Source organism: Drosophila erecta, unplaced genomic scaffold, assembly GCF_003286155.1.
Source record: "Drosophila erecta strain 14021-0224.00,06,07 unplaced genomic scaffold, DereRS2 tig00000021-arrow-pilon, whole genome shotgun sequence".
In the NCBI taxonomy this organism is placed as follows: domain Eukaryota; kingdom Metazoa; phylum Arthropoda; class Insecta; order Diptera; family Drosophilidae; genus Drosophila; species Drosophila erecta.
Window position 1 is genome coordinate 23,494,608 of NW_020825198.1, and position 23,532 is coordinate 23,518,139.

General features: G+C 39.2%; 2 protein-coding genes across 3 annotated transcripts in view; both read left to right on the forward strand.

Annotated features, from left to right (window-relative positions):
- The window catches only part of LOC26526860 (protein argonaute-3), a 75,167-nt gene extending 71,994 nt beyond the window's left edge, over positions 1-3,173 (forward strand). The window contains exon 6 of the mRNA XM_026976404.1: positions 3,038-3,173. Within this exon, the coding sequence (XP_026832205.1) occupies positions 3,038-3,124 (87 nt within the window). The 3' untranslated portion in view covers positions 3,125-3,173. The remainder of the gene's footprint in view (positions 1-3,037) is intronic.
- Positions 3,174-12,504: 9,331 nt separating this feature from the next.
- Positions 12,505-14,611, forward strand: LOC26526215 (survival of motor neuron-related-splicing factor 30). 2 transcript variants are annotated; one of them, XM_015158756.2, is made up of 4 exons: positions 12,505-12,537; positions 12,622-12,683; positions 13,806-14,224; positions 14,282-14,611. In XM_015158756.2, the coding sequence occupies exons 2-4, from the start codon at positions 12,642-12,644 to the stop codon at positions 14,550-14,552; spliced, it is 732 nt and encodes a 243-aa protein (XP_015014242.1). In that variant the 5' UTR covers positions 12,505-12,537; positions 12,622-12,641; the 3' UTR covers positions 14,553-14,611. The 2 variants fall into 2 exon arrangements, with proteins under 2 accessions (XP_015014242.1, XP_026832206.1); XM_026976405.1 differs by lacking the exons at positions 12,505-12,537; positions 12,622-12,683 and adding an exon at positions 12,925-12,957.
- The last annotated feature ends 8,921 nt before the right edge of the window (positions 14,612-23,532 follow it).

Here is a 23,532-nt window from a genome sequence, read left to right on the forward strand (position 1 = left end):
TGTTACACAATTTTGTTATACAAAAATTTATCCCAATTGTACCGATCCAAGCAAACCCCATATTGTAGACTCCAAACAGGATATCCATACTGAAGAATCGGACGGACTGCGACATTGCTCTAGGTGTGAATCGGACTGCCTTCAAATCACATAAATTTATTATGAAGAGAAACGGTTTTTATAAAGGAAAAATTAAGGTTACGCTTTTAATCTACATGCTTTATTCGAATTCTTTAGCATTTTATGCTTTTTCGAATTTCAGTTTATATAAAATAATTTATATATATGTTCGGTCAAACCTAAAATAATCTTTGAAATTCCTACCATTCCTTCATTTATGAAATTCCTACTCTGTTAACTCTGATATCATGCTCATGTATGCTCTCCTATGTTAATAAAGTCGTTTACAAACTCTTACACACACCATACATCACGCGGAAATCTTATTGAAACTAACAACGCGTTAATAAAGGATTATACACTCCCACGACTGATATCTCATGCAGCACAAAAAAATCTTTGTGCATCAAACATTTTGGCGCCCAACATGGGGCTGTGTATAAATAATTTATTAACAATAATTAATATCAATACTAAAATTTGCCGTGATGTGCTTCGACGCTTTCGTTAGAATAACTGTACGGCGCTATAAGTTGTTGTTGCCGCAGTTGCCGTTTCTAATCGCTATAATTCTCGCTTATTCTACCAACGACGTAGAATAAGCCATCGTAGTCACTTCGAATCGCATTCGCAAAACCCAACCAAAATGGGATTTGGCCGGAAGATTTTCGTTTACTCCAGCAATCCAAGCCACTAACAAGTAGCTTGAAGTTCTTAAATCCTTTTCTTGACAGGTCGTCCGGATATTTACTCATCCGGGTTCCGACCCGGGACGACTATACAAAACTGACATTCCGGAATCCGAAAATCATCCGATATTGCTGCCCAGCAAATCACATTTTGCCTGGATTTACGTTCGTCATTTACATCTGCGAATTTGTCATGCAGTTACCCCGATCCGCCTGGAATACTGGATCATCAATGCCAGAGATTTAGCTCGTAGAATCGTACGCTCCTGCATATCTTGCGTTCACTACAAGTCCAAATTGGAGAAACAATTAATGGGATCATTACCGCAGAGGAAACGATATCGACTATTTTCGCCACAGACTTTGCAAGGTTTCGTTTTATTCCTCCTAGAGGTCCACACTTTGAAGGGCTCTCGGAAAAGGCCGTGAATAGCGCAAAGGGCCTACTCTACAGAACACTGACGACTTCTAGATTTACGTATGAAGAACTCTGCACTGTCACAACGGAAGTAGAAGCCATTCTTAATTCGCGTCCTTTGTCTCCGCAGTCTCCAGATCCCAGCGATCTCGGAGCACTTACCCCAGGCCATTTCCTGGTAAGAAAATATATTTGTGCTCTTCCAGAACGAACCATCCCTACGTCAATACTTACAAATCTGGATCGGTTCAACGCAGTGACTGCTGCTAAGCAACAGTTTTGGCGAAGTTGGTCATCCGAATACACCAACGAGTTTCGAGGAGGAACCAAATGGACGACACCATCATCGAACATTTGGGTGGGCGCAATGCGTCCTTAATCATGTCGATTATCTTCCGCCCCTACAGTGGAAAATCGGAGGCATCGCAGGCGTCGTACCTGGCAAAGATGGATTCATTCGAGTGGCCCAAATTTTGAACCAGCAAGGGACCATTTTGTCGACCTGTCCACAAGCTGGACGTGCTGCCTATTTCATGTTGAAAGCGGATAATTTCAAGAGGGCGGGATGTTCGTTCAAACATGATCTTATCGTCTTTATTATATGAAATGTTACTTTTCAATTGCTACCCATTATGAAATTCCTACTCTGTTATTCATGCTCATAAAATCTCTGCTATGTTAATATTAAATCTAGCCGTTAACAAATTCACAAACAAACTCTTACACACTCTCGCGGAAGTCTCATTGAAACTAACAACGCCCCAATACACCCCCAAGACAGCACAAAAAAATCGTTGTGCATCAAACAATATATAATAGGTTGTCAAATATCTCCCTTCCGCTGTTTTGCTCATTATTCAATGCTTTATAAAAAGTGTTACAGTGATCGGATTTAGTTCAGATATGCGCCGTTTTGTTCGATAATCTGTTTCCATCTAGACGGCAACTTCATAATATCTCCCTCGTAGAAGCCCCCCTCCTTATTTGCGAAGAACTCGGACAGCCACTTTTCACAAGCTTCTTTTGAGTTCAACTTTACACCACCAAGGGCATTCGCCATGGACAGGAACAGGTGGTAATCACTTGGCGCTATGTCCGGGCTATATGGTGGATGCGATAAAACCTCCCATCCGAGCTCCCGTAGCTTCTGACGAGTCATCAACGAAGTGTGTGGTCTGGCGTTGTCCTGGTGGAACACTACACCCTTCCTGTTGGCCAATTCTGGACGCTTCTGGTCGAGCTGCTCCCATATGGCCAGACGCTTAATTCTACCATCTACTGCGAACAACTGGACCGCTTGAAGCAGGCGATCGACCAGAAGCGTCCAGAATTGGCCAACAGGAAGGGTGTAGTGTTCCACCAGGGCAACGCCAGACCACACACTTCGTTGGTGACTCGTCAGAAGCTACGGGAGCTCGGATGGGAGGTTTTATCGCATCCACCATATAGCCCGGACATAGCGCCAAGTGATTACCACCTGTTCCTGTCCATGGCGAATGCCCTTGGTGGTGTAAAGTTGAACTCAAAAGAAGCTTGTGAAAAGTGGCTGTCCGAGTTCTTCGCAAATAAGGAGGGGGGCTTCTACGAGGGAGGTATTATGAAGTTGCAGTCTAGATGGAAACAGATTATCGAACAAAACGGCGCATATTTGAACTAAATCCGATCACTGTAACACTTTTTATAAAGCATTGAATAAAGAGCCAAAAAATCGGAAGGGAGATATTTGACAACATATTATAAACAAAATTCAACGATGTTTATTTTTCAGCATTTACTACGGCTCATTAATATAATTTTAAATATTTTTCAGTACGCTCATAAATTGGCTTATTTGATTGGACAAAGTATTCAACGAGATGTGGCTGGAGCACTTTTGGAAAAACTGTTTTATCTTTAAATTTTAAAATAAAAACCTGTTCATAAAATTATCTAGACTAAAGTTTAACATTTTTGATATATGAATAAATTATAAAAACTTTCTGCCAATAATTCCAATAAATTATTATTCTTAGACAACTTGTCTACTTCATATTTATCTGCTTCTCCGGTAGTAGGCAGCATACAAAAACGGTTCTGTCTCCATGTCATCTTCTGAAGCTCTTCAATACGGCTGAGCACCCCTTACTTACTTTAATGTTGGCGGAAATTTCGGAATACTGGTGTAAGTTAATGGCTTAGTAATGGCATAACCGGAAATTATTCTTGATAATCTATAGATATATGTATGATGCATCGACCGTACAGGTAGTTAAGGAGCTGGCTTTATTGCTTTATACTTAATGGTGTCTACCTTAAAAATGTCTTGAGAAGAATTCTCAGTACAATGTGAAATGTGTTTCGTTTGACAGATGTTTCCCGTAATTAATTTAACTAATTTTTTAAGCCAACAAAAAAAAAATAAGCGAAAAACCTAATGCAGCTCGTTCGAAAGCAACACAAGTCTTTTCATAACCCAATGACAAAGTCTACCGACTGAAGAAAGTTAACTTCTAAAAAGATTTGATTCAATTAATAGATACTCGTCTGCCGACGCTGATACCCGGGGTGCGCTATATGAGGTTTTGGGATATGTTTTTATACCCGTTACTCTGTCTGCCTGCGATCTCAAGAACTAAAAAAGCTAGAAAGTTGAGATTCGACATGCAGCCAGAGATATAGGCGCAAGTCTGTTTCCAAATATTACCACCCCCACTCTAACGCCCACAAACCGTAAAAAACTGTCATGCTCACAATTTTGAAACATGTTGATATTTTTATATATCTTGTAAATTTCTATAGATTTGCAAAAAAAAGTTTTTATATCTGGTAAATTTCTATAGATTTACCAAAATACTTTTTGCCACGCCCACAAAACGCCCAAAACTGTTACGCCCACACTATTGAAAAATGTTGCGATATTTTTTCACTTTTTTATATATTTTGTAAATTTCTATAGATTTGCAAAAAAAAACTTTTTGCCACGCCCACTAACGCCCAAAACTTTAACGCCCACACTTTTGAAAAATTTTAAGTTATTTTTAATTTTATTATTTTTTCCCCGTTTTCTACGGATACTCCAGAAAATTTTAAATTTTTCGTTAGCACTTCCACTAGTAGCTAGCACTTCCACTGAGTAACACTGAACACTGATAGTCGTGAAACTCGACTAGGGAAACTCGACATTATCTCTTGGATTTAGCTATCATTATGTCAATATTAATAGTCTGGTCTGACTTTCGATTACGTTGGACCCAATAACGGTGATGACGATGTCGGCAAAATTCTTCCAATTCGACCCAGGTTACGGCGAGATTTGAATGGTTCTCAGTCTCGGCGTAAGACTCAGCCAATAATGTCTTCCAATCTACCCGGTATATATAGTGACATCTTCAAAAAATGTATAGCACAAATATCCCAAGACACAAATCATGAAATGATAGAAAGCGTAAACTAATCGATAAGCACCGTAGATCTTTATGGTTTTTTAGATCATAAGCATAATTTTGATAATAGGTTATTAACTGACTCTGGGTGTAATGAACTACATATAAACCCATCAAATAATATAATTTTAAAATTATATTTGTTATTTAAATAAACATATTTAGCTTGTTCTTATTTTGCATTAAGAACTGCCGAGACAGTTACCGTATTGTAAATATCGTTCGCTTAACACTAAACAAAAACTCGTCTATTGAATTCAAAGCGAACGTTGGTGTTTTTTTCTGCGCTCGGAATTTATTTTTGATTTTGCCAAAACCAGCAGTGATTTTAATACATTCTTTAATAATTCTTGTAATTTATCTTTGTATTTGCTTACTCTTCTGTGCCTTATCCCTAGTGGTGTTCGGTGTTGAATTTGTATGCACATAAACTGTACGCACCCGCTCTGTCACTTTACCCCACAAAATACAAAGCGTTTTACCTGCGCTCTTGCGGTACATTAAACAGATCGCTTGCAAGTTTGGATTCTCTGTCTTTTTTTCTAAAGTGGTCTGAGTCAAAAAAACATGGAAACTAATGTTGTCCGTTTCCAAAACAAATGCCAACAGATAATAAAGCCTGAGCAACCAAAAATGACTTGTTGGCTGTCATGATAAAATGGTGCACAGTAAAAGCGCGGGTTTTAGCGGCCGAACAAGTGATGACCTAGCTAAGGGCACAAATCTAAAATACCTTTGTGATGCTGAGATGAAATCGTTTATGCGCCAAACTAAAGATGGACTGATCATCAGTTTTGGCGCGGCTAGAGATAGTTTTCGTCGAGCTGATGATCTCCTTTTCGCGCTAAATTCGCAGTTTTATAGCCTTAAGTTACTAGAGGAATCGAGAAAGCGCAAGAAAGACGCTGGTGGTAGGCTACCTAAGGGGAATGCCCCGCAGCCTTCGGCAAGTGATTAACAGGACTCCACAGCTGATCGGTCGTCGATCGTAGCACATCCTCAACTGTTCCTAAGATCGGCGGCTAAAAAAGATTCGGAGCAATCCGTTGTGAAGGGAGTCCAATTTGGTGCTGCTAGAGATTCCGATTTGTCAGTGATTCCACCTGTCCCGATAAGTTTACCACCACAAATGAATATTGAGTCCGGACTACGGGCGCAAGTTAACCCTTCAGAAACAGAATCTTCAGTGTCAAAACTACTCACGGTGGTTCCAATAAAGAAACAAGTTTTCGTTTCTCCGATTTTTCCTGATTAAACATCATCTGATATATTGTCTTATATACAATACAAAACAAAAGCCGAAAACATAAAAGTGGAAAATTGTAACTTTTCCTTACGCTAGGGACATCTTATCATTTAAGATATCGGTCCCATCGGGACCATATGTTCTGGTGATTTTGGCCCGGATGGTATGGTGGTGAAAGAGATCGAAACTAAGATCAAAAATAGGAAAAAACGGGCACCCTGGAAATAAAACTTCCCTGACGTGGCTAGAACAATATACTATACTCCTTTCTACTTCTACTTCTTCCTATTCCTATTATTTTTCGATATTCCATCTAACACAAAATTTTCAACTTCCCCTATCTCTAACTCCTCTCGCACTCAACGAATTTTGGGATCCCTTACCCGTTCGGTCTGCAACAGTAAATCAATATCATAAGGGGACGCACCTACAATTCTAACAATATCCTCAACCTCCGGGCAAACCTAACGGACTTAACACGTTTCTTAGGACTACACGGGGTTTAGAAAGTCTACACTGCCTGCAATTTTCACTAAGTTCACAAGATTCAGTAGTTATACAAAGTGCAGTAAGGCCACAAGGTCCAACAGAAACTTCAGATTGAACAGGACCACAATCACTAGGTTCAGAAGGTACAACCGATCTTAACGAAATCGGACACGAATCAGAAATTCCCTCCACTGCCTCCTTATTTTAACAACTCTGTTTGCCTCCTAAGCGCATCTGCATGGGCCACGTTTGACCCTGTCCTATGGGCTATAGCATAATTAAAACTTTCTAATTCAAGGGACCATTCTTAAGCCCAAAAGGCATCTCCAAGTACTCGAACTGCCCATCCGGAGTTACGAAGGCGATATATTTCACGGATTCTGATTCAACATCTATGTGGTGCCACTTTTAAGGTCTATAACTGAAAACACGGATTTACCCTCAAAGTATTCTAAGCAATCTAAGGGTAGCGGAAAATTATCTCTAGCGGTCTTTTTATTCAATCCACGGAAATCAACACCCATGCTTACGTTTCCATACTTATTCTTACCTAAAACCATGGCTAAGGCATACGGCGAATTACTAGGTCAGATTAATCTATTGGCTAAGAGATCATTAACGGTTTCGGAAACTATATCTCTTTCACAATATGACAACCTTCTAGGGGCACAATCAAATAGTGTAGAATCCGTAAGACCAATGCACATTTTACACTTGGGTTCACTATTACTTTTGAAAAACTTATCAATATATTGACTTTGTATTATTTTACCGCATTCTCTCAATGAGACACAACCAAACTCACTGCCTACCTGAACGATGGCATCTTCATTTGATACAATTTTCGAACTATTGCATCCATTCCTGAAAGATCTGAGGCTTCGCCGAGGTTGCATTTGCGTTAAAATATGAACACTAATCTTTACTAAGTAATCGTATGCTTACTAATTGAATATACGAACTTCCACCAACTGAATTGTCGTCGTCCTCCTTCTCGTCTTGCCCTTCACCATGGCTGAGGGCAGCCGTTCGCAAACGTTTTGGACACTGCCGATATTGGTGGCCAATCTCGAAGCAATGGAAACACGCTCCTTCCGTGTTTCACTTTAGTCACCTGACGCACTGGTGCAATTGGTGTCTTCCGCTGGTTCTCCACCTGTAACATCTGGTATCTCATCATCTTCTCACGCAGCTCTTCGAGGGAAGTACAATAATTTAATGGAGCTGCGCATCCGGTATGGTCTTGTGTATTTTACGATGTCCACGGCCTCAAAGGACCCTTGCTCGGCAAAATGACGCATTCACAGGAATAGAACGACTCAGCAACTACTTTGCCACCTGGTGATTTGTCATTTGGAATCCAAAAGTTTTTCGCAGACTCTGGCTTAACTCCTTCCAAATAGCTGGTTTTTCGAGCATAATGTGTGAGCATGAGATCCGTCCAGCATTCGATATTCCGTATCCAACGTTGAGAGCTGTCTAGTTTGTGTATGACTGCAGCCAGCTCGAAGTCAGGAGTCCATGCGTGCACAGACATGATGTCGTCTCCAGAAAATTTCTGTAAATTAGTCTCAAGGTCTCTGATCTCAACTATGGGCGAATTGCCTTCCAAAGCGACAACCTTCACTTTGAACTCCGAGATCCTTTCGTGCTTTATACAGCATAATCTGCTTCGTAATTTCGGCCATATCGTCTGGCACCTGCTCCTCTTGCTCACGCTCTCTTCCCACGACGCTCTCTGCCACGCTTTCCACCACACCATCCGCATCAATCGGCTCTTTGCCTTCTTTTATGGCAAATCTTAGTCTATCACCAAAGCTTTTACCACTCCCCGCATCTGGTGAATGGTCTCCCCGCCGGACAATGGCACTCGCTTCTCGGAAAGCCATTTTGTAAGCTCCTCCACGGTCAGATTTAGAATGACTGAGTATTTCCTTCTTAAGCCGAAATATCGCTTTGAGCGAACCCCACATCCAGGTTTTTATTTTAATGTTTAAATGTATAATCGCTTTTATTTTTAATGATTATTTTTCATTCCGTTGTTTTATTTGCGTCTCGATTGTTTTTCCGCCAAAATGCAAGTGACCGATCGTCCTTCTTCAAAAAAGTGCCCATATCTTCTTTCTCTTAAAATCTACTTCATTTTATCGCTTATCGATAGCATTATATAACTTGCTTACACTAAGACGCGCATCTCGAAAATGGGATGTTTGCACTATAGTAGATTTTTATAATTGTTTTTGTAATTCAAAGGTGGGATTTTTTTTAGCTTCATTGCAAATGTGTGGTACTCAGTAAGTTCACACAATCCCACGATGTCGTTTGTCGGCACTTTTTCTAATTCTTCGTCATGAAAAACTTCCTTTCCGGACGTCTCTTTCGTTTTCCCTTCGAAATCGTTCTCTCTCGTCTTTTGAAGGCTTGCTACGTCGTTAGTTTCTCCTCATTGTCGTTAGATTAGCTGGCATAGCCAGTAATTCTGAGTTGCCAGACCATTCCCACATATGTACTTATATATAACATTTTATTTTTGTATATTTTCTTTCTTTATGGTTTACGGAGTTAATTCAAACTCAATTAAATAAATGTGCATGTATGTAAATCTCAATCATACGTTTAGGCATGCACTCAAGTAAATTGGTTATTTCTGGCTCACCTTGTAAAATCCACTGGTACAAGCGCTTCCATAGGTCGGTGGTTAGTAATTCTGTTACATATAATTAACGGGTCGTCCAGAAATCAGAACTCGTTCCCTTATTTATTCTTTTGAATAATAATTTGTCACTTTATTGTTTCATTTCCTACATTTCTTACATTCTGTTGAACTTATTTTAGCCTGTGTTTCTTAACTCGCGTTTTCCTCTTTAATTTAGACAGCGTTTCATGTTTACAAAACCTCTTACAGTTATTATTACTATATACTAGTTAAAAAGATCTCCTATTTGGTGGTCCAGAGGTCTTCCGTCTTCTGCAGAGGTACGCCTTGGTTATATTGCTAGCCTTGTGGCGTACCTATGTGTTTGTAATTAAGAACAAAGCTATTTACGGCTATGTGACGGAGTTGAGCTGTGATTTATTAAGAAGCTTTTCAAGAACTGAAGTACAGACAATTTTCATTCCTTAGCTTACCCTACGCGACAATGCATCGTGTTATCAAGAAATGAGCGACAAGCCGACTCAGCATTACTTGCGGCGCAGCGCAACACTCCAAATGGGAAGTGTCGGCTTTCCATGCCGAACGTTCTCAATTATGGCGCGTCAGCATTGTTTATGCGAAGCTACTTAGTTGCTAAGGGAATATGAACTTGATTGCTTGTTAACTTACTAGCTCTCACAACTGTGACAGCATCATTATACGCAGTAGACTTCTATAAGTTCAACAAAAGACTATGGGTTAGATAATTAAACTGGACATTTTCTTTGGCTAGTCGAATCGCTCTGCATAAAAAAACTTGTATAGCTTTAGGTCAACGGAATGGGATCTGATCGGAGTTATTACAAAATCTTTTGCGATAATGGTGTATAAAACAGATGTATACCTTACACTCGCAAATCTATTGGCGGGTAATAAACGATTGGAGACATTGGTATTTCGATTAGAATGCCATCTTCCTAACTACAAAAATTTTCTTAAGAATAGGTAAATTTGTTGCAGTTGGAGTCCATGATAATAGGGCCTTATCGATAGGCAAAACGATAGAGCGATGGCATTGGTGACGCCCGCCTTTTTAGAATCCTGTTGGGCGATCTGGCCGTTTGAATTAATCCCGGTTCGCATAGGTACTACTAATAAATGGCCTGGAATGGCCATAGCAATACCAATGGCCAAAGTCGGTAGAATAAAGGGGGAGCATGATAAAACGCAAATCATAGGCCAATCGTAACCATTCCGATGAGCTATCAAGGGCAACTTAAATTTATATCTGTGTGGGAAATAAAAAAACAGTGAGTTATTAAAGAAAATTTTTGTTCTGCATTTGTCCCGAGAATAACCGGGGTGCCAATATAAAGGAGCCCTGAAAAATTTGCATTGGAAGTCGGCAACATATGTATAAGTTAACGACTCGCTCCCGCCTTACCACGCTGGGAGACGACCGATCGTCGCTGCAAGGTGCAGCGTCAGCGCTGGAAGCAATCACGCCACCCCACGTACACAAGCTTCGCTAGCAGCGTTGGGCTGTTGTTGTCACTGAGCGCGTTTCGCAACATCCATTGTGCCACTCAGCTTTTAACTCGGGCTGGCCGGCAGTTGCTAATACAGCATTTCCCACGGGCATCGCTGGACCCAGAGTCGATCCCGATACCGCCGGTGGGTCTGTTCCAAGCACACTATTAGCTGAGCGCAGGAATTTGGAGTCTTCCAGGGCAACCTCCCTTGACTCCAGTATAATTCTTGGCTATTCCGTAAAGCGTCGACCGCCCCAATCGACATCCGTCAACGGCTACCGCTAGTCCTGGCGCTGAAATTTATAAGTCAATTAGGCTTACTTTGTTAACTTACCTCGATTATTGTTAATCAATCGGAGTCAATCGGGAGTCTGAATTTTCGTCGTCGTGCCATTCAACTTGGGCCGCGGGAGTTTAGTAGAATCTGACAGGAAAACACAACACATACTCACGTTTGGTTCGCACCTCCCGTCTTATCTCTTGGAGCTTCTCAGGGTTAGGTTAACCTACACGTATGTAAATACGTCCGTTGTAGTGCAGTCCTTGTAAGAACCGTCAATTGCGGGGCAAGTTTCCGCGGTGTTTTGTAGCTTTCGAAGGCTTCCAAGACTTGCCGATTTGATCTTTCTCAGAAGCAGCCGACGATCAAGGGTGAGTCTGATGAAGTGATTGAGAAAAATGTAAATTAATGTTAGAATTAATACAAATTCGACACAAAATTAACAACAAAAATACAAATTAACACAAAATTCATGTTCAAGTTTATCAATGCGAGAGTATTTTCCAGGATGTTTGAGTGAGTGCTCACTGTAGGGGAAAGCCATCCTAGTCGCTTGGAGCGATCCTGACGTGTTCATGCCCGTAAAATACTCCGGGCATCCTAGGTCGGATGGGTGCGCATGGTCACAACATCTATGTTTTCGACGGTTTTATAAAAGTAATGCTTCTATTTACCTTTTTTGTTCGTTTGATTAATAGAGATCGTAGGTTTGTAGAGTTGTGAGTCGTTGATAGCTATCAATAATTACATGTTACGAGCAGTGTGGCACGGGAAAAACTTCGCCCTGTGTTAGCGGCACTGCCATAAGGAAAGGAAAGCAGTTATTTTATCTATATCTTGCAGGTGTTTGTGTTTTCTTAACTAGGATTAAAATAATCAAATATAGCAGTTATAGGGGAAATATACGGAAATTTATACAGACCTATTGTAGTTAAATAAAACATGAAATTAAATATATAGATGTGGTCAAAAGTATTTACACAACGTGCTTTTTTTTCAATTGTCAACTTTGATCGCTTATTGCTGCTGCTTTTGTACTCAGAAACGAACTTAACGGTATTTGTCGTGCTTCTACATCTATACAGAAGCAAACGAAAGAAGAAGTGGAAAAAATAACTGTTCATGGGCTAAAAATAGAAGCATTGAACTGATGCTTGTCTGTTGTCAGAAGTATTTACACACAATTTTTAGTCTCTCTTCATATTGATCAATCACTCTATACTCGCTATATCCCCCAAAAGGCTTCTGGAAGCATTCCCTGACAGTCTTCTCGATGTAATTTCCCATTGTTTAGAGAGTAAAAACTTAAAAACAATTTTAAATCTCAATATTGCGAGTATATATAACATTATAAATTCGCTTAATTTTCTTTGAAATGGAAAAATTAGCATTGCTAAGCGCAATGGCATAATCCCACAGAGCACTTACCTGTGGAACAGCTGAGATTTCTGACATATGTGAATTTTCTCGTCTCACACGGCACCATTTATCACTTACCGTTCGTCAATGCCCTTATATAGTATATTTTATTTTGTCTATCAACTCATTAAAAATATTCAAAAAATATTTAACGCATACTTCAATCGCATTCAAACCGGGTCTTATTTTGGTCAGTAGAATATTATGGACTTGATGCTTCTCTGTGAGAAATTCATATAATTTTTTTTAAATTATGTAATCGAATTCTGTTAAGCATTCCAAATCAAGTAAGTAGTTCATAGACGTTGCACCGCTTCCTTAGCTTATTAAAAATAAAATTATTATTTCCTAAATGCACCAAATGTAAATAGTGGAAACTGACAGTACTTAAATGGCGGACGATTTGCAAAACTACAAACTACAATTGCAACAAGTGTGTATAAATATAGTTATTTATACTTCTTTTTTCTTTTGGAAATTAGTCTAAAATATATTTATTTTGGTGTGCTAGTGCTAAAGTTTGTACATGTTTCGTTTATATCCTTGAAAAGAAAGATATTTTGTTTAGTCCAGTTAAAATGATGGTGGTCGATAGTCGACGAAGCGCACTAGGAAAATGTACGAAGGCGATTGCTATATGTATGTACATGCATATATACACGAAGCAAAACAAATTTGCTGTGGTTGTCATGGCTTTGTTGTCTTTGGTCATTAAACGTTTCCATTTTATTTTAACCAAATCTGATATTTGATTGGTTTTTGTTACTCGTGATTTATACTTACACACTCATTTTGTGAGCATAACCATAACTTAATGTGTAATATTGTCCAAAAATAAATATTACTGTTATATTTAGCGTTCAACTGTTTTGGTTCAATCGCGAAATAATTAATATGTTAGTTTTTTCAGTTTTTCGCGGCCCAGTACACTTTTTTTTTGTTCATATCTAATGTTAATAAATGTACTAGGAGTCTATAAACTAGCAAATCATTAACTAAATTTGGATCTTGTGCTTTCGTGTGTATTTTGCATACACTCACCACCAGATAGTCTTTAAATCTAAAGAACCCTTTATATTGCAGAATAAATTAGCACGATGTCTGCTATAATCTTCTTATTTAGGTCAAAAGTGTAGGTATTTCGGAATTTGTCCCCGCTTAACATAGCCTGGATAAATACTTATACTTAAAATTTACATAAAAATTACATGTTTCGACTCGTTTATGGTAATGGTCTGGCCATTTTATTAATGTATACCTATACTCGTACATTGGGAAGTTAATAGTGCTGTTAATAAAACTTGCGATATTAGACAAACCACTCAAAAAAAGCTTCTACAAAGCGTTTTACAAAATAATCCAGATTCTGCATAGAATATTAACTTCCTAATGCGTGGCTTTTTAAACAACAATTCATTATGAAACGTTCATTTATATAAACCTTTATTTCAATATTTAAATATTAGGGTGCTGTCTACCATTGTAAAATTAAAAATGTAATTTATTTAATTTTTTTACAAGCAGTAAACAAATTTACATTTTATTGAAATTTAAGGTGGAGGCAGCTCTTCAAACTGATCCAGAAAATGAAGAGCTATTAAAACTCAGAAGTGATCTTGGCGAAGTTATTACCCTTACTCGCGATCTGATACAAACTCAACTTGAAGAACAGCATAAATCTTCCTATGTGGAGCCATCCTCAACTAAAAGAGCTTCCTCCAACTATTTCGACGAAATTGAAGCTGCTCTATTAGAAGCAGAAAAATTAGTTTCAGCTGCTAAGATTTGGAAAAAAGGAGATAAGTGTCAAGCTAAATGGAAAGAAGATCGTCAGTACTACGATGCAACTATTGAAGATATATCAAGTACAGGAGAAGTTAATGTAATATTTGATGCCTATCAAAATCGTTCTACCACCCACGTCAACGAGTTGCGAGAACGCACTACTCGCAACGAAGTTTTTCCGTCAAACAAGTATAATATTTTGAACCGCCAAATACAAACTCATAACTTTTAACACAATTTTTGCAGACGTCACAGGCCCAATCAAAAAGAATATTTAAAAAAACGTAAGCAAAAAAAGCAGCAGCGCTTCAAGGACTTGGAAGAGGAACGTGAATCAGACAAAAACAAATGGCTTAATTTCAACAGCAAAAACCAAAAAAAAAACGGAATGAAAGCAAGAAGTATATTTGCGTCTCCGGATAATGTAAGCGGCAGAGTAGGAGTCGGCACTTGTGGAACTGCAGGAAAGGGCATGACAGATTTTACTGTAGGAGAAAAATATAGGAAAGGTCTCTAGAATATTGTTGATTACACGGTACAATAAAAATGTTCATAACAATATAAGAAAAAATAATATTGAAAAATGTATTAGTTTTTATAAATCTAATGGGCAACTGCAGAACGGAATCGTTTACTTTCGACTTTTACTCTTATTTAGACACAAAAGTTATGATAAAACTTCTTAAATTTAATTTTGTAATAGCGCATTTTCGAGCATTCCACTAAACCACATTTGCACATTTATAACATTCACGTTATATGTTTATAACATTTTTGTATTCTTTACATTGTAATTTTATTATTAAGAAGTGTGTAAAGCAGTGGACAGTTTCGGTTCTGCAAGGTATATATTATATAGTATTATACTATTATCACCATAGTTGTGGCCGTCAACCAATCGGCCGCCAAACTAAGTTAATTTAAAAACCTTTCTTTTTGAATGGTCGGTCATTGACTTTTATGACGTACGGGTTTTAATGAATTTATATCCTGCAGGAGCTTACAAAAAACATTGTGAAGAAAATCAGAAATATTAATCTAGCGAGCATATTTAAATAAAAGACATCATTTATAATACCGTAAATATTTTTACTGAAATTAGTAAATTTGTTGGGAATTCGCTAAAAAAAGAAAAATATATCTAATATATACATACATATATCACAAACCCATTATCGCTCGAAAGATGTCAGAGTGAGAGCGAAACGAGTTGCGAGCTCAAGCGAGAGAACAGTTTGCAACCTGCATTATCGCTGCAACTCGCTCAGAGCGTCTGATAGTTTCGTTGTATTCTGTGCTTTAGTTACCGCTTATTTTCAAAGCACGCGTTTTAATTTTTTCATTTGGTGTCATTTGTGAGAAAACACCAGAACGAAATGGAGGTAAACTTTGAAAATTTAATTAATGTGGTCTTTTTACGCCAGCAAGAACTTGGACGAAAAAAAAAAAAAAATTTTTTTAAATTGGACAGAAAGGGAAAACATTAGACACAGAAAGTAAGTATCGATTTATAAATAACTGCAAACTATTTGTATTTACATATTTTTATTCGGTGTTTCTGTGTGTGCAAACAAAGTCGCGAAAGGCGTTTCTCATTATTTGGCCTGTTCTTAAATTAACATGGTTGAAAGAATCGTCGCTATGAGTTTCGTTGTCAATATGGAATGTACCAATGTAGCTCCTTTCTCGCAAAGCTCTCACTCTGCCATCTTCTCGCTATCCTTAAGCTATATACCTATAGCGCACTCTGCCGTCAGCCTTAGGAGAGTAACGCGTATCTGGAAGTCGGGATTCTTGGTCCGCAGACCAGATCCCGATATGGCCCTCCATGTCCCGCCATGTCCCACCATTTCCCGCTCTGCGGTCCGTGGTCGACTATTGCTGTATGCGTACAAGAGAGCTGCTAGCTCTATAGCGCTCTCTCTCCCTTTGTCTCTCTGTGGCCTTTAAACAAAAATTCGAGACAGCCTGAAGACGATTTTCGGACCGAAATAAATTTTTACTATGTATACATATAATATATATTTGCAGTCGTAAATTATTTATATATTTTTTAACATGTAGGAATTATCACTCATTTTTTTATTTATGAGTTATTTTATTTATCAGTTATCACAGTCCACTGCAATGCTTAAAAAGTAAGATTTTTATTTGTTTGTCTAAAAGATCAAATTTACACAAAACATTCCTTATGGTTTCATTGAACCATAATGAGAAATCGCTACAGTTGTTTCTTATAAGGTGTTGGAATTAATTCGTAGCCTTTTTTTGCAAAGTTTCGTGATTTATTATGAGGGTATCATTACAGTAGCATTATTCAAAGTATTGTCCATCGTTATCTACAACTTTTTGCCATCTTTCTGGTAAGGTTCGAATACCGCGTCGAAAAAATTCTTCTTTCGATTCGATGAATGAAAATTTTGGTCATGTCGTAGTTTTCGAAGTTCTGCTCTGACAAGCCGTGCGCCATGGATCGGAACAAATGATAATCCGATGGAGCAATGTCCGGTGAATATGGCGGGTGGAGCAGAACTTCCCATTTCAGCGTTTCCTTATCTGCTGTTGAAGAAGAATCTCACAGGTGGTTAAACGCCGTTGAATGTCCCTTCGCTTCAACTCATATGGAACCCACGTTCCCTGTTTTTATGCCATTCCTATGGCTTTGAGGCGTTTTCCGACCGTCGAAGCTCCAAGTGATGCGGACAACTCCAGAAGTGTTTGGCACGGGTCTTCATCAAGCAACGCCACCAAATCGTCATCTTCGAACTTTTTCGGTTGTCCAGGACGTTCCTTGTCTTCCAAGTCAAAATTTCCACTTTTAAACCGCGCAAACCACTTTCTGCATGTTTGCTCAGCGAGATCATATTCCCGGTATTCTTCCACTAAAATACGATAACTTTCCGCGGCACTTTTCTTCATGTTAAAATAATGAAGTAACACTCCCCGCAAAAACTATTTTTCTGGCACAAACTTCGACATGTTTAATATGGCAATGTCATATACTGGTGAAGATGCGCTATGTCAGTAGCTTCCAGGAGAGTATTTATTTTTGTCTGTGTGACTATGAATAGTTGGCTAGCGCCATCTTTCGTAAAAGGCTACGAATTAATTCTAACAAGTTATATTATTTTTAAAAATATTTTCAAGAACTTTAATTTTGAAGATGCATTATTTTGTTGAGAAAAAACAGATGGTGCCTTTAGTTTTCCAAAGTCCAATACCATCGAGTAGTTTTTCTCATGTGTGAAAAGTTCTGATGGGGCTGTTAAGTGATCGCGTCGATAAAAAAAAAATAAAATGAAGGGCATATTTTGTCAAATTTACAATACAAGAGCATACGTGTGCACGAATACAGTACTTTTCACAAATTATTGATAATTGTTTATTTTTTGTTGAACAATATCAGACACTGCTTTCCTAATGAACAGACAAAACGGGACTTTTTTCTATCCATATATTTGGTGGAGGTGCAGTAAAAAGTCGCAAACGAAAAGAAACATACGAAAAATCCCGTTATATTCGGTCCTTCGAAACCCGGAAATAATCGAAGAGTACTCCTTGCAGCAGCCAAAATGTCTACACTACAAGGGAGGGATATGCAGAAAACTTATCTTCAACTCGAACGGGTAGTCTCAAAAGACGTTTTAGGACTTTACTATGTCTACCAGTGCGTCCGGTACGCCTAGCTGTAGTACAGCTCCTAGCGAGGCGTTTCATTTCGCCGAGGCAAAAGCATTTCTAATGTGAAATGACACAATTTAGCAATATTCCTTGTTACCTACATTGTTACATATTTTGCCTTCAAGGCGAGGCCCTTACCGTTGGGCTTGCATCTTGCCAGGAAATTGCTTGGCGATGTGGCTCCTGAAGCTTCGTGCACTTGCAACTGAGCTGAAGGCACTGATAGGATCGTGCGATCGTGCATATTGAGCCCCATTCTTTTACCCAGGCGTTAAAATCCCCAGACATGACCCTATTCCGCACTCCCCTTGCGACACTTTCCAGCTCATCTAGGATTGATGATCGTCGTTCCTCTTGGTGGTGATGCAGAAGAAGCATTTGGCCTCTTTTGAGCAACGCGATGTGTTGTGTCCGGTTTGCCCGCACTTTTGACGCATCGGTCTCCTGCATCAAACCTCGTTGTGGCCTAGCCTAGCCATTTTAAAGCACCTAGGTTTCGAGCCGCTCTTGAATCTTCAGAATGTCCAACCCAATTTTAACTTGCCCTTGGTCAGGTCCGCTTGCGCCTCCATTACGGCAGATTTATTATTGCCGACTGTGTGTTCTCGAAGGCTTCGATCCGCCGACTTATCAATTTGATCGAAGTCTAGTGAAGTCCACCAGTGAAGTCCTGCGCTGATCGACCAGAATTGCATCCTCGAGTCCTTTGACAGCGCCCGCACAGATCCAGCACCACTTCCAGATCGTTTTTCAATAGCGTAGCGTTCTTGTCACCATCTCTGTTGAGCTCAAGCAAAAGGTTGCCCCTTGCTTTGCACCTCGTCGCTGCTCCTGGTGACCAAAGCACCTGGAGGGCCTTCATCTTTGAGAACATATAAATTTGTGTATGTTAAACGCTTCATGAACTCGCAATTCCCCAAAAAAATCCTTCTTACCTTACTTTACTTTACCTTATCTTAAGAGTCCAAATCAAAAACATTTATTAGCAAACAATAATACCCAAGAAAAACATTAGGAATAAGTATATTGAACCATTTTATTTTAAACGTTAATTTTTTTTATAAATATATAACCCTATTTGACACTATAAGCGTGTACGCGATCTACGTAGCGACATCATTCCATATCTTTAAGTATGTTTAAGCTGGCCCTCATCATCGACCTGGGTTGAATGTAGCAAACCATCGATCCGGGTGGAAAGCCGCCAATGGATCATTGACCTGATTAACCACTTCCTAGGAAACGCAGCGGAAGGGATCTCGCATATGGATAGCCCACCAGCACGAAGGCAATGGTCCTGCATCTCATCGCAATAGATCAATTATAGGAAAGTTCATTTATTTCAACATTTATTTATAAATATTATTTTATATGTATTGTTGAGCTAAAAAGCTTTTTTATTAGCTATTTTTACGCAATGAAAAGACGATATATAGCGATTTCAAACAATTGATTTTATTTTGGTTGTTTGGTTGTGTGTGTTTTTTTAACTTTTTAACTGTATCATATTTTAAATGTATCGCCTTGGTTGCAAAGCAAATGAAAACACAAACGTAGTATTTCACCGGAGCTTTTTTGCGCACTCGAAAAATACCAACTTGGTCAATGAAGGGTGAAAGCGGGGATTTTAAAAGCAAAAACCTTCGACGAAGTGTAAACAATCGACACCCGAACCATTAAATTCTTTCGACAAAGAAACTATTAGCTCAAGGAGTTGAGGAGATAGTAGCCTTCACGCAAGCTCTGTAAAACATCCAGATATAAAATGATCAATAGATTTGGTTGAGAAGATTAGAGTATTAAATAGTTTTACAGCTATATTTTGGAATGTGAGGTTTCGATTTGTCGTCTAGTAGAGTGATAATGTTTTTCCGCTTTCGCCTACTTGGTCTGTAGGGAAGTGGCAATTACAACTCGGGATTTCGGATAGTTCGGCTTACCCAGACGCAGTACAACTGCTGGCCTAGATTGAATATTTAATTCGATACTAAATGCGGATATCAGAGAATCTTTGATATCCGGTTGTTGAACAGTAACTAAAACATTTAATTTTACAACAATAATTTTCTTAAAATAGTGATAGAAGAGAGTTAAAGAGCCCGATAAGGACTTGGCATTTATGAAAAAGGCGGATATTGTTAAGTATTGTATTTAAATAATATAGATATTATTAATAATAAATTAAAGATAAAAGTTTCGAAACTTTGCCTAACCTTCCTGGACATTTTCAAATGTGAGAGGACTATTTGAAAGAGGCTATTTGTTAGCAACGACTCCGTGTAAACATCAATTCCACCACGCGTGCTTGTCAAATTGGCTTAAGAATTCTCAGCTTGTCCTGCATGTCGGGATCTTTGTACTACATAATTGCTTATAGGAGGGAATGTCGATTTGAAAACTAAAATTACCAACGCTAAAGCTGCAGCTACTACAGCTTCAGGTAATTTACCAAGGGCTGCTAGTAGAGAAAGACCGTCGATTAGAGGTCCTAACAGAGATGCACTAGCTTCCAGAACATATCATCAAGTGTAAATTGCCCAGCAGAGAAGTCTGAAATAACACCACAGCTTTTACCTTTTCTCATAAGATGGTCGAATTATTTAAAAGCTCGATATCGGATATATGGTAATTAAAATACTACGTGTGTTCCAAAGAAAACAGGACTTTTTGAATATCCCTCTAGTGGCGCCATCTTTATGTCTACTAGTGCGTTAGAATCTGCCATCCTTTATCGACTTCTAGTACAAATTTCATGACATTTCATCTATTGGAACTGAAGATATTGCCTTTTAAGTGTCAGTATGTTTTTGTCATCATTGTGTTCATCACTGTATGTTTTTCACTGTATATCAAGTCATCAACATAAAAGTCACGGCGAAGAATTTCAGCACCCACTGGAAATGTGGCTTCCTCATCCATAGACTGATGCATCGATCTCAAAGCTAGATAAGAAGCAGGCTTCGTGCCATACGTAACAGTATCCAGCTTAAAAACGTACAGATCATCTTGGGGATCTCCACACAATGCACTGGAAGTAGCTATCCTCAGGCGAAACCCTGACACACCGGAACATTTTATAGATGTCTCCTGTGATTGCAACTGGATGCCAGAGAAAACGAATAAGAATCTGGAATAGTTTTGACTGAATCACTGGGCCATCAGAACATCGTTTGGGGAGTATTCTGAAGAAGTTGACGCCGATTCATCAAAAACGACGCGAAGCTTGGTAATGGTGCTGTCCTCTTTCATGACACAATGATGAGGCAAAAAAAAATACGGGTACAGGAATTGGATTCCTCTGTCGGAACTTCTGACATATGTCCCATCAGCAAGTACTTCTCAATGAAAGCCTTGTATTGGACCTTGACGGCTGGACGATGATCTAGTTTTCGCTCAAGAGATAAGGATCTTTGCAGAGCTTGCTGGTAGGACTCCCCCAACAGATCTAAGCTGAACTTGGCTGGCAATCCAACAGAATAATCCCCAGCCGGCAAGCGAGGAAAGTGTTCAACGAAATCCGCTTCACAGTCAAGCTCTTCCCTAGTAGCTCAAACAATGGGCTCGGCGCAACTGTCCACCTCCCAAAACCGCTGAAGCAGCACCTCAAGACGATCCAGTTGGGATTGCTCATTGGGCGGAACAACCGCGCACGTATATATGAAAACCTTGCCATTGGAGCGACTGCAGCCTCCGGAAACAACCCAGCCTAAACAAGTCTTTTGAATTAGAGGCATTCCCGGCAGAAGTCTGACTTGATCAACGTAAAATAGACTGGCGGTCAAGAGTCTAGAGTCATCGCTGCTCCAAAAATGATGCCATGGATTCCCACGTGGGAATGAAATTCCTCAGAGCAGGGTCCTCCAAATGCTCCTCTCATTTGGCCTGACTCGCCGGATCCAGTTTTTTGACAAGTACGTTGACTGTTATGCATCCAGCAATATGTTCCGTTGTACCCAATCCGTTTACAGCGCGAATATGGGCGTTGAATTTATCCGACAGCTCACGAAGCATTGAAACGGATCTGCTCTGCACTGCCCTTAGCCCCTGAATCTCAGTGACATGCGTCTGAAGAACTAACCGTCGATTAGCAAATCTGTTTTAAATCTGTTTTAAACAACTCCAAAGACATAGTTGCCTTCCGAAATTTCCAGAACGGTTTCCAAGGCTGTGTCCCTCAGGCAGGATCGTAGATGCTGCAGTTTTTCTATGTTTGTGAGGTCAGGATGGCTATCTATTATCGTCGTAAACATAGAATAAAAATTCAGCCAGTTAGCGTAGCCTCTAGCGAATTTTGGTAGCTCCAGAAGGGAGCTACCGGAGTGAACGTTTCTGATGGCCACAACCACACGGAGAAATGCCGTCATCAAAGGTTGAGTTGGCGTGGATTTGTGAGGCGCGCTTTAAAATCTCCCCACGAAATGAGAATTTAAGCGTTATGTGAACCTCAAATTTGTCACTCAAATCGCTTTCAATTTTCCGAAACATTTTTTGCAACTCATTCAACCTTACATACAGAACGGAATCGTCAAATGAAGTTAACGCAGAACTCGATAAAGAATCTGCTAATCATTCCACCCTGTTATAATATATATGGCAGTCGCCTTGCGCCTCAAAAATGTCACCCTGTTTCCATCAGCGGTAACGTTTACAGAATTTTCAACAGCCATGGCAACAGCAAAAACAACAAAATCGGTTCAAGAGGGAAGATGAGCGCAAAGAAGAATCAGCGGCAGCTTCTGTTATTTGGCTTTAATGTGCAATTATTGTAGACAAATATTGTTTATTCATATTATATTATTATGTACTCCGCAGTAACAGCAAAGTTTAAGCTTTAAACAGCTTTGTATGATTGCACTATACATTGTTTATGCACAAATCACTCAGCAGTAACAGCAAATGCCTAGATCGAAAAGAAAGATCCGTATTGTTAGTGATATCAATTGGGGCAATTGCGACTTGCGATGATCAGCAGACCCTCTGTTTTGCCTTTACATCCATGAAAACTGCGGAAAATTCAAACCGATGGTCACTCGAGATCTCCGCAAAATCCAAAGACGAATCAAAGGCGAAGTATAAGGAATTGATCCATTCCGCTCGCGCCAGCATATCAGCTTCATCAAACTGATTGAACGAATCAGCGTTTGCACTTTCATATGTGTTTGTGACCTTATGCGCGCCAACGACACGAATACATCAATAATAAACGCTGCAACAAACAATGCTGCCCCGCTTGCGACTTTACCACTTGCGGCCTAAACCACTTAAACTGGTCTGGTTGAAATATCGAGCAGTTAGTTCTAGTCGGACTTGGAAACGCATCAGCAACACATTTACTCGAATAAAGATTATATTCAGAAACCCATTCCTTTGAGTCTTTGTATTGAAGCTATGTCCAACGCAACTATATATGTTACAACGCTGGATATGCTCCGCAACCCAATATGGGATGACTTATCTTATATTCTGTGTTTATTTGTGCTATGGTGTATTTGGAGAAGCAGATTGACTAAGCGAAATCGTGGCTCCAAAATAAGAAGTTGAGGCTATTTATAGACTTCAGAAAATTCAACGAAAAAACAATAGACAACAAATATATTATATCCAACACGACATCCTTGAAAGGTTGGGTAGGGTCATATATTTTTGAACTGTACATTTAGCAAGTGGAATTCATCAAATCAAAATGAACCTAAAAGATAGAGCCAAAAGGTTTATGAACAATGTTTTGGATACGTTAGTTGGAGAAATTTACTTAGTCTACTTGGATGTTTTATTATTTATTCCGCTTTTCCCTAGAAGCATCTAGCATATATCAT